Below are 20,731 nucleotides of genomic sequence, written 5' to 3'. Positions count from 1 at the left end.
AGAGGTCAGAGGGTCATATTACGGCCTGAGACGGTTAATGTGGACTGTTTCTCGCCCCCGACGACGAAGGTCAGAAGATGGCGTAACGAATTCCACCACATATTTAACAGGAGAGGTCTGCGCAACCACGCGATAGGGTTCGTGATACTTTGGAAAAAGCTTAGACGAAAGGCCGGAAGGAGCAACTGGTGGGGCCCAAAGCTAAATGAGAGAGTCGACGGTGAAAGGGTCAGGAGTAATGTCGGTGTCGTGACGCTGTTTTTGACGACACTGTTGGTCGTACGTGAAAGAACAGGCTAGTTGTCGGCATTTTTCGGCGTCGTGAGCCACCACAGACACAGGCTGGTATTCGTCGACGCCTGAATGATATATCAGAATCGTATCAATGATGCTAGTGAGTTCACGGCCGTACAGCAAGAATAATGATGGAAATCCGGTGATGTCTTGGGAGGCGGCGTTGTAGGCGAATGTGACAAACGAAAGATGAACATCCCAACTGCAGTGTTCTGACGCAACGTACATCGACAACATGTCACCCAGAATTCGCTTAAATTGTTCCGTTAATACGTTTGTCTGTGGGTGATATGCAGTAGTGGTGCGGTGAATAATTCTGCATTCGGATAGGAGTGATTGCAGCACGTCGGTCGGAAATACACGGCCGCGATCACAGAGCAGTTCACGAGGGGCGCCATGGCGGAGAACAAAGCTGCGTAGAATAAACGAAGAAACGTCCTTGGCTGTTGCGGCCGGTAATGCAGCGGTTTCGGCGTATCTTGTCAAGTGATCCACGGTGACGACAATCCAGTGGTTGCCAGTGCCAGTGCATGGTAGAGGCTCGTACAAGTCAATGCCGACGCGATCAATTGGGTGGGCTGGGCAGGGAAGCGGCTGGAGAGGTGCTCTAGAGAGGTGCGAGACTGGTTTGCGTCGTTGGCAGGCGACGTATGAGTAGACGTACTTGCAGACGAAGCTCTACATTGCGCGCCAATAATAGCGTAGGCGAAGGCGCGTGTACGTCTTGAACACGCCACCGTGACCACACTGAGGGTCATTGTGGAAAGCGGAGCACAGATCGCGACGAAGATGGCGGGGCACGAACAATAACCATGTGCGGCCATCATTGTCGTAGTTACGGTGGTATATAAAACCATCGCGGATAGCGTAATGCTGCACTTGGTAGCGTAGCACTCGTGGAGCTGGAGTGGCCAGTGGGCTTGACAAAAAGTTTAGAATTGTGGCGATCCAAGGATCATTTTGTTGCTCCTAGGCCATGTCCAAGATGTCTGTTGGCAAAATTCTTGTCCTAAAGAACAAGAAAAACTTGTTTAATGCACAAGACAAGCCTTGGCATCAAAATGCTCCAGTTTTCTTTTTGTCCAAAGATGTTATGAAATCAGACTTTTGCCTAGTTGAAAGTGCCCGCAGAGAACGTGCAATAATAATGAGGGACAATGCAATACATACGCACATTAAGTGCATTCAGAATGTACACGATTACTACTACAACATAGCTTATTGAGCATTTTCGCATACATTGGCGTCTACGCAATTATTTTGTTCTGGTGAACGAGGGTCTGGAGATGGAATGGAGCTGCATCAAATAACACAGGTTACAAGCAAGGTTGGAAATTGACGCTAATTGCGTGGGTTTATCTTCGTTGTATGCCTATTTAAGCATCAAAAAACAGTGTTTACAAGGGCAATCACGAGCCAGCACGAGGGAAACGCTAATTTTTGTAAGTATTTTATTGCTTCACAGTCAGCAGCAATTACCAGCAGCTGAAAAGGTATTTATTATTGGCATTATCACTGTTGGCTGAGACATCGAGGAGAAGATCGGCATATCCCACAATTGCCATGGTGAGGGCGCACATGTTCGTTATTTAGTTATTTATTTATTTAAAGATACATTACAGGCCTCCGTTGAGGCATTGTGTAAGAGGGGCAGTACAAAAAGGTGGACTTCCGTAATTGTTTGTTACAGAAACGAGTGGGACATATTTGTCTACCAACGCGCACAAATCAATTTAAACAACACCACTTCTCTTCCACAGATCTACTGTAAAACGAGGGCCACATTGTGTTTTGAAAAAAAAATGTTTAGTAGTTCCGTATTTAATGCAGTAAATTACCTTTATTATAGTTTCGAATTTGCTTAGTTATGGGACCTGCTGTGGGTGGTGTTATGTTTATCGTCACTTGAAGCCTATGGTGATCGCTGCAACCATCGACGTGTTCTATGATTTATAGTTTCAGGAGCGTTCATGAGAATAAGGTCTAGAACATGGGTACCACGTGTATGTTTAGAAACAGTTCTAAATAGGTTCCCATCAAAACATAAATTGATAAATTCGTTTGGTGTATGACAGGAAGATGCTAGTATCACCCAATCAATTAGCGGATAATTGAAGTCACCCAGAAGATATTGATGCAAGGCGTTGTAAAGAAACGCGTTTCATGTGGTTTGCCCAATCAAAAAGCACGTCGGAGCTTCGTTTGCACGTAAATTTAGGCCTACGTGCACCATCTGACAGTGGCTGCAACAGCAGGGGTGCGGACATGTCTAGGCACCTTAAGAGCACACAGACACCCGCTACACAATATCGCAACGAGCTTAGTAACAAAGTTTCTGTACTTACCGGTAGCGCTTGATTAAATTTTTCAACTTCTGCCGGACCTGCTTGGCGGTAAACGACACTTCACCTGCAGGCAAGTGCGTATTCCGGTCGCGGTTCATCTCTTCGCATATACGCACATTACGCGAGTTGGATCGCAGGCCGCGAAGATTATTTTCCCAATTTGATTCAATTTCTCTGTATTCGACAAGGACCAATTGACGCGCCTTTGGGAAGATGGTTTGGCCTGTATGGGAGCCATGACACTGTCAACCACTGTTGTGGGAGCCGCCATTTTGTGAGTTCACCTTCCTCAATTGAGGTGGCCAACCTCAGTTTAGAGTGACCATGCCTAGGCAGCACACCGGCGTTGTACCAATCTTGGACCCGTATTTGCTAATGTCGGCCGCAATTTCGGCCCAAGGTCGGCATCTCGGCCAAGTGCAACTTCGATGTAGGACCGCTGTTCAAGCCGACCTGGGGCTGACGTTCTGCCGTTTCAATCGCCAATATCCAGCCGACGCCGGCCCTCTCTACATATGCCAATGAAGGCCCGTCCTTTCGCCGACATATAGTTGCCAACATACATCCAACATAGGACCATTACCGGGCCACTTTGTTGCCAATGAAATGCCATAATTACGCCAGCATTCGCTTTACGGCGAATATCGGCTACCATTGGCTTGCCAATATACCACCGTTATTAATATGGGCTTTCTACTACTGGTATCCTTCGCAGGTAAACTTTACATTACACCCCCAGAACTTCCCCTAGCAGCTTATAGCAGCCCCGTACGAGCTTCACGTTGTAGTATACTTCAAGGCGACTCACCACTGGATGACTATTGTAAAGACACTACACGATTCCACTAAATCGTCCTTTTTTGCGTTTTTTCTTGCATTGACTATTACTCTCCCCACAGGGAGAGCATAAGACGGCACAAGTCTAGTGACTGTCTAGTTTTCTCAACACATTCCTCCTCGGTTTCGCGAGAAAATGTCATAGGTTGTTCCATCAAGTATTAGCTAAAAAACATTAACTGAAATAACCGCTCGGTGCAAATATTCCGCACACAAGCAATTTGTAAAGAAGAATACCAGAACACAATTGTTGTAACTTTATTTCTAACTACACCAAGTCAAACCATTTTTTTTCAGTTCAGCTTTTCGTGTTACTGCTGTTCATTAATGCAGCCAAAACTAGGAGGCGAGTTAAGCAAGGCTCTATGATCATCGGGGTGGCCAAGGCAGCAGAGATGGGGCGATGATTTAGAGCCTACAGCAGGAGATGAGGCAATGACGGTTGGCTGCCCAGGCTTCTGCAAGCAGCGATTGGGCAGGAAACCAACCATCACAGGTTGTCGCAGATCCCTGCTATGAGGGGCAGCAGCAATTGGGCTGCAAATCAATGAACTTATGTGTGTAGTGCCTTTTCTAACCTCCATTGAGGCCAACAAACTTTAACAGCCACGTCTTGATAAAACGCTGAGCTTTTTCAAACACCTGCATACGCGAATAGAAATAAACACTTCAAAATAAGTTCTAAGTACTGCTGTATAACATATATGCAACATAAAACAATAAAACACAGTAAAAACAATGACAGCAGATGATATAATGAACTACCCAGATCAATTGCCTTGTGGCCCTTGTAAAAAGAGGTGAACAAATACTTCAAGAGTCATTGTGCAAAAAAAATATGCACGGAATAAAGTTTTTTCATTCCATTCAATTTTTTTTCGCCGACCAAAATATTTAGGAATGGGTTTCAATGAAAGTTGATTGAAAGAAGCTTGGTTGACTAATTTACACATAAACACAAGTTCTTTCATAATTTCTAAACATGGCTTACAGGGTTGCAAGCCAGGTGAACTAGTCTGCAGCTGTAGCCTATGGCTGTACAAACTTATAACAGCACAAGGCACCCGACAGCACGAACTTTCGACTCTGGATTATTCTTGGGCCCACATAAGCTAATACTGTACAAAAGGATGACTGACCATTAGATAGACAACACAAGTTGAAAGAATCTATGCAAAACTAATTTCAGCACTGACACTTGTGGATTATTGCAAGGCTCCTGTAATAATTTTAAAATGGTATCTCCAATTGCAATGAAAGATGTGCTGATGTGGTTTCCTATGTTGTTATTTTCGCCATAAATAAACCTCAAAAATTCCACGCGCTTTTTGAGACTTCCATTGCTCCGAAGTCTTAGTTTGGACGGCAGTTTGGCAGCAGTGCTCGCAGGCTTCACGTCGCTAAGAAGTATTCTCTGTACGCAGGTGAGAATTTTACTAGTGCACCTAATTTCTGTTATTGTTAGCACTGCTGCCAAGCACCAATGTGTACGTTGTGTCTGCTGCTGCTGTCTTGTTGAACGATGAATAAGGAACTAAACGTATTTCAGCGAGAGATACGGAAGGAACTTCGCGATATTAAAAAAAGTGTAGACTATACGTAGTGCAGTCTGTGATGACATTAAGCCACTATCCGAAGAGATAAGATCGTTGCGAAAAGAACTCGCAGATGCACGAAAGGCAAACGATGTTCTCGTGATGGAAACGAAGAAACTACGTATGAAAGTTGAGGACTTGGAGGCGTATACCAGAGCAAACAACCTTGCAATCAAGGGCATGCCCAATGAAGATGAGCCTTTCGAAGTAGTCCAGAATACTTTCTCAGCAGTCGGGGAACCCATCACATTCACAGATAGTTATGTTTGTCACAGAATTGGAACAAAAGATCCCGATGTAAAGAATATCATTGTAGGATTTGTTCGCCGGGAGAAACGAAATGCCGTCTTGGCTAAGGTCAAGAGGGTGCGATTTTCTGCTAACAAAATTGGTTTCCAGTCAACCGATCCTATTTTTGTCAATGAAAACCTAAACCAGCTTGGAAAACAATTCCTAGGTGCAACCACAGCTAAGAAGCGTGACGTTGGATGGAAATACATGTGGACGCGCAATGAAAAATTTTTTGCCAGGAAAACGGAATCATCAGAGGTACTGAGAATTGCTGAACGCGATGATTTGGACTAGATGTGCCACTAGGTATTGAATTGGCACTCTGAATTGGTACAGTCTGCTGCGAAATGGCGTTATTTTGACAGTTGTCAATACCATGATGCAGACAGTTTTAACAGAGCGGTCAGGCATATTGGAAGACACTTCAGTGCCTTACATTTGAATGTGCGCAGTATTCAAAATAAGGTTTATGATCTCAGCATGTTCCTTGACTCCTTGGCTATATATTTCTATGTACTTTTGCCTTCCGAAACATGGCTCGCTTTTAATGACAGTCCTCCACAACTACAGTCTTACAAATACAATGGTGTTACCAGGACTAATAGTCGTGGCGGAGGTGTTGCTTTGTACGTGAAGAACTGTATTGCTCATGATACTATTGATGAGCTAACTTTTGTGACCACTACCATTGAATGTGTTACAATCCGGTTACCAAATGTTCTAGGTTCTGTAGTGTATTGGCCACCCGCAAGCAGCAAGTCTGGGGCCGAATTCACAAAGCTTTCTCTTTGGCTACGCATTTTCTTAGCCAAACGTTCTCTTATCTGGAGGGATTACTATAGCGCGGGTATGAATTTAACTTATTCAGCACTTAAGAGGGCAAGGAGGACACACGATAGCCGATGAAACGACAAGGAAAGAAAGAAGTGTGTGCCGATAATATCAAGGTAGCACGCAAAGCGTCTAGCATCGAGAGTATACGATGATAGCCAATGATTTGCTGCATCTAAGTTTCAGTTCCGCGAGCGTCTGCTACAGCGCTTACGGGATGCCGCGTACGTTGTAATAGACGTTTTGGTGGGCTGTGCAAAGCCAAGCACTCGCCTTTAATTAACGACTGTAGCTAAAAAAAATAATTGCTCGATGACCTTAAGCCACCGAGCAATCCATGCACTATCTCGCCAAGTACAAGTAAACAACACTGCAGGTGTACCACATAAATGAAACCACACATAAATCGATGCATGCAATGTTTGAAAATGTGCCTCGAATGTCTTCCCCTATTTAACGCGACCAGTTACCTTACATTTCATTGAAGCTGCGCTGCTACTTAACTAATTCGGTGCAATCTAGCACGGTATAGTGGTGAACGTAAGAGTGTTTTGTACCTATAGTCAAAGGTAGCCTTTGTTACAATATTCTTATTACAAGACACATGAGCAACTTTGGTGCCTGCAGACGAATGGTGCGGAAGTAGATAACAGCAGTAATCAAATGAAATTGTGAGCGCAATTTCGCTGGTTCCATGCACCGCAGCATTTTTATAAAGCCGGAATGCGAGAACGTGCATACGCTCACGCTTAGGTATATGTCTACGTAAAATGAGAGAGACTCGTCGGGAGGTGTCTCAGTGCTAATGCTTTTCACAAAACACGGTGCAAATATTTCGCCCAGCGTTGTTTGAGTGCGCAAACAAAGCAAGGGACGTGTATACGAGTCTTGAGGTCGAGAGACGTTATCACACGTGCGAAAAGGATGAAAAGAGAGAGAGAGAGACTCTCGTTTCGGCTTCGCGAAAGCTTGAAAATGATAGATAATAAAGATAATTTTCTGGCCCAGCAGACGTCAGGGAAAGTCTCCGCAAAGCAGGGTCAGATGCTCGGAGAGCATAAAAAAGTGGAGTACGCGTTATATGGGAGTGACAGCCACTCAGAAAGCGAGATGAAGTGTGACTGTCCTTAGGTGTGAGAATCAATGCTAATTAAGAGAGTTGAGTTAATGAGCGAAAACTTTCCTAAATAACGATAATGGAAGCAAACTGAGCATTCATCTAGTGAAAGTGACAGTGAACTCATAATAGTTGATTAGCGTTGTCACAGGCTGATATATATTTTTATTTTCTTATCTATATTTGGCAAACTATGAGAAGGTAGCGTACGCTAGAGCCGGCTATCCCAACTTCATGACAGTAATGTACAAGAATAAATAGCGCACGGTTATACAGTCACACGTGGCGGTTTCTATCTTTTAGTAACCTTGGGAAAACGCATTCTAACTATTTTCTCTATTTTTGACAAAGTTTCACGGGACGTTTTTGCATTTGGCTTCATTCGAAGGAATGACGATATATCAGCAATAGGGCGAACACAAGCACTGCTGCAGTGGAGGAGCGATTACAGCGCTCAACTACAATCTAGGAGGTACTTAGTTCGATTCGCAGAATCACTGAGCACTTTTTTTTTCAAGAGGTTGCCCGGCCTGACATTATGCGTGGTGGCGGGTACTAAGTTTTTGAGAAGTAGGCTTTCGCACTTGCTTCTTTCACTCCCCTTTTGACCCAAAAGCGCTGTACTGTGCTCCTTCAACAATTAAACAATTCAGGGTTCATAATTTTCTCCTCCATCCTTTCTTATCGCAAAAGTGTCCAGTGCTGAAATACCAATATCATACCTAGTATATTACTTTTCACGTGTTTGATTATTCGACCAGCAATCAGTCTTCACGGTGTTTTGAAGAAAATCTACACATGCAGTGAGCTAACTGTTTGCAGCCAAGTTGACTGCCTTGTAGGGACACGCTTTCGTGCTAATTTGGTGGGCTTCATCTCATGCAGCAAGACCAAAGAGCACGGACAGTTAGAGATGACGCAAACAGAGTGATTAGTTTGTGTCTTCTCTCCCGCTATTTGTCATGCTGCACGCTTCAGCGCTGTCAATGGTTAAAATGAACTATAGCAGTTAATCGAGCTCTGCTGAGAGGGTTCCCTATTGTCCAGAATGGAACAGAACAATGGCAATTTGATTTGTGTGATAAAGAGATACCCTGCTTTTGGTTACTAGAATAAATTTCTAAACTGAAGTTTATTTTTTATTAACAACAGTTCCAGTGCAGATGAAAGGTGTATGGACAAAATTCGTGTATTCAGCTTGACTAGGTTTGTGACCTTAATTGTAATTGCGAACCGGTATCACAGTATGCATAAATATCACACACATATACAACCACGGGTGATAGCTTGCTTATTCTGATTAAAATGGAAAGGTTGAAATCGACATATTCAACCAACGCAATGTGTACGAGATATGCCATGTAGAGTAGCTATGCTCGAAACTAATCTTTGCAGGTTCGTTCCATTTTACCCAATTTCTTGCCCATGACTGTAGGTTGGTAAATGAAACTTCTTCGAACACACATATTCTGTGTAAGGTTACATTTATTTTTATGCAGTACAAAACAAATTGAAATGTATAATGGCTCGAAAGAGAAATAACTAGAAACAAATTCAGCCAAATCATTACCAAACTTACTCACCAATGATAAACCGATTCTCATTTAAAAGATACATACATACATACATACATACATACATACATACATACATACATACATACATACATACATACATACATACATACATATAGGCACACACACATATACATATGTACACCCATAAATACATACATACACACACTCAGGTGTAAATATTAAAATGAATGGCTATAAAACAACAATTCTAATACACTCATTTTGAATATACTACAGAAAGTAACTTACGAGAGAAATCCACCGGCACTGTTATGTCTGAACACGGTGTTTCTCGCACCATCTCGCAAAAGCTTGATGCATAGTTTTCCGCTGCTGCCCAGTGACAAGCAGTTTTTAAAAAAAACACAAGAATAAAGCCCTTGACCATGTCATGCTAAAGAAAAGGGCTGTGCATCAATATTTTGTACATGTCTGCAATATCACTCTGTTTATTTACATAGCTTGGCTCATTCACAACCCACTAACAAAGCATGTTAGGACACTTGGGCTGAAAGTTGGCACAGCGCGAGTAAATTCTAGACAATATATGAATAATACAATTATAAGCTACTAAGCTCCTTGGTGCAAACAGTGTTTATATTGACAGCTATAAGTGCCATTTCGTTTCCCCAAAACACTTCTCAAAAGTAGAATCAACTTTATTTAGCTAAAAGTTTCTATTCTGGCGCGTCGTGGTGGCTCAACGGTGGAAGTGACTCTTTCGGCCAAGAAAACAAAGACCAATTATTTTTCCAGTTCGTGAATTCACCCCATAATAACATTGAGGCAGCTGGTAGGAGTGCTTTTGGAGAGAGGAAACCACCACATTCGCACCAGTTGTGGCCTTGGGTAGCTACTTCACTTGGACAAAAATGATGAAAAACACTCCTCAAGAAGACTTCAAAGTTTGGGCATCAACACAGTTCCCATACAGCTGTCTATTAGTCTGCTTGAAAAATATTGAGTTCACTGGTGGGCAAAGACTGTACACTATGTGAGGTGATCCTCCAGTGCACTGCATGTATGTCTTGCTGCTGGCATCAACTGCGATGTTGCTCAGCACATATGTGTAAAATCACAACCAATACTATGCCACTGCAAAAGTAATTATGTGTCATTTGCATGAAACAGGGACCACAATAAAAGAACATAACAACATTTGCTTTCACAAAGTTCAATAAATGTAAATAAATTTCCACAGAGTTTTCACAGTTCATCTGTGGATAGTAATATTGGTTGTAAACACATTCTTACTTCCACTAACAAACCATTTTAATATGCCAGATTCAATATTAGAGTATACCAGCACTTTTCTAGGGCTAAACAATTGTACAGGCACCTAGAAAAACACAAGTGAATGCATGCTATAGCTACATATAAAAATAAATACTTTTATTTCTAGTCTCAGTAGAGCTGCATAGATGATAAGTCACTTGCATTACATTATGAACAAACCTATCCGAGCAAAGTATACATTTAAAAAGTTACACTTACACAGTAGATAAGTAGACTGTTGAAGGACGGATAGGCAGTGGGATAATACCCAAGCACTAAAATTTACTGTTAAGATATGCTAGGAGTAGTGATAATCCTCTTCCTTCCAAATAAAATAATTCACATAGATTCACTTCTCAGAGCTCATACACTCATGGCATAATTGGTGCTATACAAATGAGTGTACACTGAAGGATTACATCGACTAAGTACATAATTACTGCATCCATGGCTACACTTTTTGTACTACAAAGAATGCAAACCATAGATGCTGTGATTTCTGGCATGTAAATGTAGAGGCACGCAGGCACTTAACACACATGTTAAAAACTTCATCTCAAAAATATTTGCCACTAACACTACAGCAGTCTTTAAATTAGTGTCATAGTTTGGTATCTTCCATGCAAAATTTAAATAATTTCGAATGCAAGCAAATGAACTGCTGAATAATGCACTGCTAAGAAGTTAAGCAGCAGCTGCTCCTGACATCACAATGTGCTCTTTCTGCTGTTGTAAACTTTGAGCAGGAGAACAGTCACTGACAGTCCCTTTATACTTGTTGGTCTTCTGTGCTCTGTTCTTGATACACTGTTCATGACCGTGGAGCACCGAACCCCTTGTTACTGCTGGAACTTAGAAAAATACAGATCATTGTTACAACCATGCTACATGCGAGAGTGTATAGTTGTCAATTATGTGCTCATATTTACAGATATTGTATTTTCAGAAGCCCATGACAAGCCTCAACACACACACACACAAACAGTGAAGACTGAAAATATATTTAATATGTTGAAGTTGAAGTTGAAGTTTATTTCAGGCAAAAGCAAAAAAAAAGAAGAATATGATATGATACAAGAGCAAAACTACAATGTTGTAGATGAAGACATGAAACTTCTGACAGGCATAAAAAGCCAATAGAGTTTCTTCTATTTCGACTTTACACTAGGTGCGAGAAGTAGACCACAAATAAGTTCTCTATGAAACACAAGTTAGACTGCATTACAACACAACAGCCAATGTTCATAATTTTAAGGCTGTCTAACATAACCAGCTCACCATACCGCATATAGGAGCAAATGGGCAGTCTAGAAGACACAAAGAACTTGTGGATTATGAGTGTGCTTGTTGCTGACATCTATTATTCTAAATGAAGAAAACCTTTTAAAATTGCACTTCATCAGGGCAAATAATCATACGCAACAAACACAGCGGGCTCCTACAGGTGCCACCAACACTCACCATTATTGTTGATACCAGTGCCTTGCCGGATGGATATGCTGCATCCTGCACAGAACACCAAAGGAGCGCTCCATGACTTGGATTGCGTGTGTGCTAGCTGCATCGCTCTGCTGCTGAAATAGGCTAGCCACAGACAAAGAAATGAGAAGCCATGGATTTGAAACACACTGAACGTCACCTCTAGAGATCAAAAATGCATACTTAGGTCAGGTACAATTTGTAGAAAAATATATATCACTATGCAATCGTGGTGAACATGTTCGGCTGAAACACAAGCAACAGCACTCAGAGAGAAAAAGCTACATTAGGTAAAAGATGCAGTTACCGGCCCTATGTCATCTGAGGCTTCTTCAATAGGTCTTTCTCCTTGCAAGTTGTGAACAGCCAGGCAATTTTCACCCACTTGCTATTACCTTCCAGAGCACTTGATTTACAGAGGGAGTCACAAGCTCGAGAGCTCAATAAGGAATCAAAGTATTTGTGCTCGTTTCAAAGCACAAGCTTTTGAGTCTCAGATTATTGGAGTTTCATTCATAAGCTAGAGGCTTGCAGCTTTCAACATTCTCAATTATCTTGCAATTTAGTTCTATTGTAGCGGCCGGGAATGTCGAGTAGGCGCGCTGTCGACGGCCGGCTGCAGACGGGATAGAAAAGAATGCGGTGGTGCTTAGCAGCTTCCGCTACACTATAAATGTTGAATAAGAATTATGTGTAAGAATATTACAGGTATCCACTGAAAGCAACCATGCTTGGGTGTTCAATTTGTGCACAGTAAGTGGTGTTCACGTAATCGTATGTATTAAAGAAAAACTAACCTTGCAGCCAGCCGTTAGGCAGTTTTGTGCCCTCGAAGCTCCCAAGCAGATTGCAGTCCTTCCAGACGAGGCTGCCATGCATGCTTCTACGCCACATCCGCTGAATGATAACAGTCCCTGCAGTGACATAGGCTTGCACAGTTAGGGAGAACGTGTCCTTCCTATTTTTGTACAGGTGCTTCAAGTAATGATGAGGAATGATGTGCCAGAATGTGCAACCGATGCATCACAGGACCTTAACAAACCAATCTCTGCGATCTGTGAAGAGCCAAAAATGAGATATTTAATTAAAAACAATCTTTAAAAGCACTCACTTCTAATACTTATTTCAGGAAGCTATCACTTCGTTAAAGTGACCAAAATCTGCTATATTCACTTTGAAATAAACTGAAGCCTCATGTAAAATTTACGTACCGCAATATATATGTCCTACTGAAGTATAGTACTACCACAGTGGTAATCGTCTATAGAACTAATTTTCCAAAATAACATAAATTTTTTAAGTGCAACCTGGCTCCTGAAAAATAAATTCACATTAACTTTCCAACTACCAAACGTGGTCAATCGACAGGCCCAACCTCATAATCAAACAAGAGCTCACTTGTATCAAATCACAAAAAAACTTTTTATGTATTTGCTCCATAATATATGTATGTATATAACAGCCATAGTAAATTTTTCATGCTTCAACTTACCATAGAGAAACATTACATCTGATGGGCTTAAAAACTTGCACACGTTATAGAACTGCGTGAATTATAGTACCGGTGAAATTTAGTTCTGCAAGGTGAACTCACCGATGGCAGCATTTAGTAGCCGTCGGTGTCATAAGGAACCAAGTACGGCCAACAGGCAAAGGGCATCTGCAGACTGGAAGCTGCCAATGACAGCAATGAAGGGCTGGCCAGGCGTGCACGTCCATTGATAAAGTGTAAGAACTGGCCATGACCGGCTGTTGTCAAGGCTCTAGTGCCGTGCAAAACGATGGTCAGACGAACTCGGAAACCTGTAGTTAGGCAATATTGGCCTACAACTTCATCCAAAGCAAGGCACCGGTGAAATCTTTGCTTTTTTGGGGGGGCTGGAGGGAAGCTTGGCGTTCACGGCCTCTCGCTGCCACATTGAACTCTCAATTTGTTACCGAAGAACAGTCTAGGCGCGCTTCCAAAGTAACACGATCCACAACAGATTGTAGCATCTCGCAGTTTTGGTTGATCACATCACAGCGCTAGGACTATGGTTGTCACAAAAAGGAGAAGTGACGACTTAACAAACAAAAGCGCCAAGCTGCCCCACCATGACTTCGCAGGGCAAAACAGTTATCAACGCTGTCTTTCAATTTTCGGTCACACGAGCACAGCTTGTTCACAAGTCTTGGAACATCAACACAGCACCACTGTTCACAACGAACATCGTTTCACCTCCGAACAGTACATTGCTCTCAAGTAAATAGAAGTGTACGGGCTAACTAGTGGCGAAGCAAGAACCGAGCGCGTAGTTCATACGTTTCCGTACGTACTTGGGGTCACTCAAGTAACGTGTCAAAGCGCTGTCAATCCGAAATGTCGCACAGCACCAAACTGAGAGACTGGAAAGTCAAGCGAACGAACTGTTACCGGCACACAAACACACATTGCAAGCTTCTCGAGTGCTAGTTGCCGTCGACACATCGACGCCGATCCCCGCTTGATAACCACACCGACGCACAGGCTTCGCTGCGCTTCACCGTACACCATTGCACTGCCACAGCTTTCCGCACTGCTTACACGCACCAAAAAAGCTGCTGTAATCACAACACATCCGGTCAAACGCTGAAGTAACTCGTGCGAGAAGCGTTTGCTGAAAGTCCACCGATATGCTGTTTACGACGCCATGTTGTTTTCGACAACTGCGCAGCACATAAGATGATAAGAGAGCTCTTAGAAAGTACTTGCACAATTTTCACGGCATGACAAAATTTTCTCTTATGTGCGAGGGGGGTGGTATGATGAACACGACAGGCGTGCCAGATGAAAGAAGTGTTTTGGCAACGTCACGGAGTGAGCTGATGTCGAGGGTATTGCTTCACAACCAATCACAAGCTGTGCTTGTCGGCCAAGCCGTCGTCTGCTCGCGTTTGTCGTCTGCTTCGATCAGAGCATGCGACAGGGGATTCGCCTTCGCAACGCTATTATTCTCAGGTCAAGTGGTCGCTACGTCACACAAAATACATGTCAGTGGCTCACTCTACCTTTGAATGATGTTCGTGCGCCAAGTTGAATGGCTGGTAATTGACGCAGAGATGAATTCAGCCAAGGTTTGCTCCAGAATCGTGAGGGTTTGCATATTTTCGGTGTCATACAAAGTTACTGGGGTCATTTCATTCCGATTGTTTGCCATAATATCACGCTCCATATCGATGTCTGAACAGTGAAGGTGAAGATGCATGATTTGTTTGTAGTTCCATGCGTAATCACGCGCACCCCTAATACGCTTTGGTTTACAAAGTACGCTTTGTTCCAGATCGTCCTAAAGTGTATCGACAGCTGTATTTCAGAGATCGCAACCATTGGACAGTTAGAGCCAATGAAAGTACACTAGAGCACAAACTTTAGGAACCACTCACTGAAAACTTCCTCTCATTTTTATTTCCAATAGCGTGCAAAGAATGTGCTCCCATTAACCTCTTTGGTGGTAATTTCCACCAATGAGGCAAGGATCTCGAGTCGCACTTTTAATTGAATGAGATGGGGCGCAACACAACAACATAACAAATAAGGTTGATCCTATGTCATGTCGCGTTCGAATGCACCGACCATTCACGTATCACATTGGTTTTCATCCAACCACAAATCTTTACATGCGTAGTTTTATGCCATTGACGCCCAATAGAATTCTTCAATTACTGCAACTTCAAACTTATTGGACAGTGGTGGTTGTCAACACCATCCACTGCGTATAAGGGAAACAACACGCGAAGCTCAAAGCGCCGAAAGAAATAAAAACGCACCAGCAGTCATCAGGCAGCCCTTAGTGGGTGTGAATTAACTCAAACCAGCCAGGGCACCAAAGTATACCGCTGCGGCAGCAGGTTCTAAGTAGCCACATTGTTCCTAAGAGTGGTCCGGACCACTCTTGGGATTTTCTCTCAGCCATGCTGTTTTTACGCACAATTTCGCTTCGTGAATCCACTTACGAGCACTTTTCGGTGACGTAAGCAAATATAGCAACTGCATCACCATCGCTGACATGTTCCCGGGCAGTCACAGCGCGCTTTATTCGAAGCGGCCGATGTGACAACTATGGCCTCTTACGACGTTTTTTCGGTTCGTGAATCGACTTACGCAACAAAATTTCTCTTGTGCAAAAATGTTTTCGTAAGTGAGTTTTGTGAATCCGGGCCCTGATTTTCTCGCTACTTTTGAAACCATTATATCTAAGCATCACTTGTTCCGCGTGCCATTTTTTCTGATGGGTGACGTAAATATCAACATGCTAACCGATGACGTTGCCACTATGAAATTTGAAAATATTCTGTCCACCTATTGTGTCATGAACACTATCGGTCTACCAAGCCGAATCACAGACCGTAGCGCGACCCTTCTGGACGTCTGTATCACAAACGTGCCGACGAATAAGACTTTTACAGGCTTACTTTCACTTGACCTTAGTGACCACTTACCCGTTTTTGCTCTTTTTTCCACTGCAACGAATAAGCCTAGGTACAATGGAAAAACAACGTACCGCGTCATAAACCAGCTCACCCTAGAAAAATTTTACTCATAAATAGCCCTTACGAACTGGTCTTTCGTGAACGCAGAGCAAGATTCAGATCGCGCATATAGCGCTTTCTCGTGCTATCTCAAAGCATGTTATGATAACAGTTTTCCCATGGTGACGCACACAGTAAAGAAAAAGAAAATTCGTAAACCATGGATCAACACTAATCTTCACAAAAGTATCAAAACGAAAAACAAAATGTATCATAAGTTTGTTCAAACACGTGACGTAGAGGTGCTGAAAAAATTCAAAACGTATCGCAATAAGCTAAATGCCGACATACGCAAAGCTAAGAAGATTTATTATGAATGCCTTTTCGCGAAGATTTAGATTGATCCTCGTAAACTGTGAAACAAAGTGAATAATCTGGGCCAATTTACCGACTGTCAAATGCGTATTAATGTAAAAGCCTTCTCTCGAGATATGAGCGACGAGGCAGCTATTACGACTATGAACGAATATTTCGCCCATTCTGGTGATTATGTGCCTCCTTCAGGACATTGTACGCAAGAAAGGATTATCCGTAGAACGAGAGATCCTAACACAATCAGTCTAAGTCCAGTAACACCTTCTGAGGTTCACAGCTTGATAATTAGACTACGAAACAATGTAGCAACAAGCGCTGATGAATTAAGCGCAGGGCCCTTGAAGCACGTTGCGGACCTTATATCGGAGCCCTTGGCTCATAATAATAATTGCATGTTAGTTTCTGGTATTTTCCCCCCTGAACTCAAGCTTGCGCGCGTATGTCCTGTGCACAAAGGCGGTGCTTTGAATGACATTTCAAATTATAGGCCTATTTCTGTTTTACCAGTGCTATCGAAGGTATCTGAGAGTGCCATAAATTGCAGGCTAAGGAACTTTTTTTCAAAGTATCAAATAATAAACACTGCTCAGTATGGTTTCCAGAAAGGAAAGTCTACTGAGTTAGCCCTAATAAACGTAAAAGAGGTGACACTATACAATTTTGAAAAAAGACTATATACAGTTGGACTGTTCCTTGACCTGAGGAAGGCTTTCGATAGCATAAAACACGACATTCTAGAAGGAATGTTATTTGACTACGGATTGCGTGGCGCTGCTCCTAAACTAATCATGAATTACTTATCTGATAGAAAACAATATGTTAAACTCGGTAGCTTAGCGTCAGCAGCAACAGAACTTAAGCAAGGCGTTCCACAAGGTTCTATCTTAGGACCCTTGTTATTTATACTTTATATAGATAATATATATGCAATATTTCTTACACAGAAAAACTAGTAATGTACGCAGATGACACGAATGACTTTTCAGTGCTGATACAATGGCCGATCTTGAAGTTACTGTATCTAGTTATTTAAGACACCTGGAACTGTGGCTCATGCAAACAAGCTTGACTTAAACGCAAGTGAAACAAAATATGTTATATTTAGGCCTCCTAATAAGCCATGCAATAATCTAAAGGTCTCCTTTCAGGGCACCACGCTGGAATGTGTTAAAACGCAAAAATGTTTATGAGTATGGTTTGAGGAAAACATGTCGTGGATCACGCATGTGTCAAAACAGGTCTCTGAATTAGGCAAAACTGTAGGTTGCATGTATAAGCTATCAGACCTTGTACCATTATGGCTTAAAAAGGCTTTATACTACGCCCATTTCTATTCAAGGTTATCTTACTGCGCCCTATTATGGGCAAAAACGTCTGCTCAGAACCTAAACAAACTAGAGATGTTACAGAAAAAAGTTCTTAGAATATCCGAAAATTTTTATGGGCTTCCTAGCGAACTACATACTCATCAGCTCTTTATAAATCATGATCTTATTAGAGCACGTGGCCTTTACGTATATAAACTAATACATTATACTCAGAAAAACAAACTTCATCGGCATTCAGTAGAGAGCTCATGCCAATACACCCTCCGAAATCAACTAAGACCAGTTCCCTTTTCTCGCACCCGTTACGGAGAATGCCTTCTACACCAGCAGATACCAGCAGTATTGAACAAATTTTTAACTGGTATTGACTTCGAACTGCCTCAACGTAAATTCAAGAAACATGTGCGAAGTATGTTGATACAGATATAGAAACTGCTCAAATAGCCCTAGCTATCTTATGTTATCATGTTTTTTACGTGTTCTTTTTTTGTATAAAAATTGTTGTTTTTGCGCATGTGCGTACAAGATTTGTGACCCATGCGAAATTGTATGTTTATTTTGTTCACTAAAAGAAAAAAGAACTAAGCTTTTATTTTGTTAATGCATGTACAGTGAATTACGCGATAGTTTTGTAAAATGCCTGCTGCTCTTGAAGGGTTCTTGGGCTCTCTCAAGATGTCTCCGACATCTTTTCGCCAAACGACCTCCGACTTGATGTTGTTGGAAATAAACTTGACTTGACTTGGCTGCATCTATGCATGTGGCATTGAAGAGGCAGCGTTGTGCAGTGATGGCGACTCCCTCGTGATCATTTTCTGGCTGGGATATTGTGCTATGGTAGTACCAGCTCATATGCCCGTGCGGTGACGATACTACAATGCGCACTTCTGTAGTAAAAAAAACGAATATGTAATGGCTGCGGCATCACTTTTTTCCTTTCTGGCGGCATATGTACATCCTGTCTGCGGTATGTATGTAGGTGGACGTTTATCAAGCGAACCACTGCGCCAGCATAGCACGGGTAGTGTCGTGGTCTTGTGCTTGATAGCGCGGGATGGATCTCCGACCACAATGGCTGCATTTAGATGGGGACGAAATATAAAAAAAAACACCCGTGAACCAAACGATATGTGCGCATTGGAGAACCCCAAGCGGTCACAATCTTGGTACACACTCTACAGCGTACCTCAGAATGATATCTTGTTGGCACATTGAGCCTAGCAATTATCGATTTGAAAAGACAAGTTCATTTTAGGCCGACACAGGCAAGCTGAAAAAGCTGAAACTGCGTGTCAGAAACGAGCCCAACAGCACTGGAAAGAAGAGCTAGAGCAGAATTTCGCTCGGCTGATTGCTTGGATGTAACGCTGCCTCCGCTTCCTGCGTTCTCCCTTTCCTCTATACGTCCTCCTTTTTACATGCTGTTGCACTTAAATACGCAGCAGTACCGCCAGCGCCCTAAGGGGTTTTTTTAGAGCTATATATTTCTTTAGTGCGCAGGAAACGTTTCAGAAGGGATATATAGCATTGATTGATATGTGGCGTTTAATGTACCAAAACCACCATATGATTATGAGAGACGCCGTAGTGGAGGGCTCCCCGTAGGGGCGCCTGCACAAGTAGGCGTTTGGTGTGTAGCGACGCCACGGACCCGAGCTAGCGGGGAAGTTTCTACTCCCTCCCACGCCTAGCCGTGCGTGGCTTTGCCGTGTCCGGAGAAAAGGGAATCCTGGGGGTTGAGCCGACGCTGGGTGATTGGACCTTTAAGGCCCCCCCGGCAGAGGCAACACACACCCTTGGCCCCTACTTCACGTAGACGGCACCCCTGGGCTGACCCACCCAGGGGAAATTGGCAGTCGCCTTTTCCTATCTCTCTCTCCCTACATCTTCGTCTTTATCTCTCACTTTTTATCGGTCCTGTCTTCTCCTCTCTTCTGTTTACTTCCAAACTTCCTGGTGGCTAGGGTTAACCCTGTGCAAATAGCCTACCTTGGTCTAGGCGCATTGGGTTATAGTAGCGTTGTACGGCTGGCGTCTGCAGGTTTTAGCACCCGCAAACTTGTAGCGTCCCCTCGTTGGGCTCCGTGTTGGGTGGCTGCCAACGCTTGTGAAGAAAATTTAACTGGCAGGCATAGAGCATTTCCATTATTAAGTGATCGTACCACCTTAAAGCGCGTACGCACCGAAGACTTGGGATTTTTCAACCGATCAACTGAAAACTTCCCCATTTTCGTGTTATACATAGTGAGATAAGCAGCAAGCAAGCCAGAACTGTATCCCCCTTTGTAGTAGCCAGATGTCTCACAGAAACTCTAGGAGCCGGGCACAAAGTTACCAAAATGGCCAGCGGAGACCTCCTCCTTGAAGTTCGAGAAAAAGAACAGTTTGAAAAGCTACAGAATCTTTCAACTTTTGGTGACACTCACATCACTGTAACGCCACACAGATCCATGAACACAACCCGTGGAGTAGTATCTGATGCTGATTTGCTCGGCTTGACTGAAGAGGAACTTCTGGAGGGGTGGAAGAGTCAGAATGTGACCAATGTACAAAGGATCACCATTAGAAGAGACAACAAGGTAACACAAACCAAACACCTAATACTCACGTTCGCTTCCAGTAATCTGCCTGAAAGTATTCAAACAGGGTACACTAAGACGTCGATCAGACCATACATACCTAACCCACGTCGTTGTTTTAAATGCCGGAAGTATGGCCACGGCTCACAAAGCTGTCGTGGTCACCAAACTTGTGCACAATGTGGAGTGTCAATCCACAATTCTGACAATTGCGAAGAACCACCACACTGTGTGAACTGTGGCGGAAATCATGCCGCATACTCACGGTTTTGCTCATTTTGGAAAAATAAAAGGAAATCATCACATTGAAAATAAAGAAA

The 20,731-nt window shown here is 42.9% G+C and overlaps 1 protein-coding gene across 4 annotated transcripts; it reads right to left on the bottom strand.

Annotated features, from left to right (window-relative positions):
* Positions 1-4,963: 4,963 nt before the first annotated feature.
* On the bottom strand, positions 4,964-14,394 carry LOC142814709 (uncharacterized). 4 transcript variants are annotated; one of them, XM_075893900.1, is made up of 4 exons: positions 13,236-14,394; positions 12,439-12,555; positions 11,624-11,668; positions 4,964-11,013 (listed from the first exon to the last, which is right to left on the bottom strand). In XM_075893900.1, exons 1-4 carry the CDS (start codon positions 13,245-13,247, stop codon positions 11,002-11,004), a joined length of 186 nt encoding a protein of 61 aa, XP_075750015.1. In that variant the 5' UTR covers positions 13,248-14,394; the 3' UTR covers positions 4,964-11,001. The 4 variants fall into 4 exon arrangements, 3 of the variants coding, with proteins under 3 accessions (XP_075750015.1, XP_075750014.1, XP_075750013.1); XM_075893898.1 differs by having other exon boundaries at positions 4,965-11,013; positions 11,624-11,746; XM_075893899.1 differs by having other exon boundaries at positions 4,964-11,668.
* Positions 14,395-20,731: the final 6,337 nt, after the last annotated feature.

Source organism: Rhipicephalus microplus, chromosome 4 (genome assembly GCF_043290135.1).
Source record: "Rhipicephalus microplus isolate Deutch F79 chromosome 4, USDA_Rmic, whole genome shotgun sequence".
Taxonomy (NCBI): domain Eukaryota; kingdom Metazoa; phylum Arthropoda; class Arachnida; order Ixodida; family Ixodidae; genus Rhipicephalus; species Rhipicephalus microplus.
This window is presented reverse-complemented; position numbering and strand designations above follow the sequence as displayed.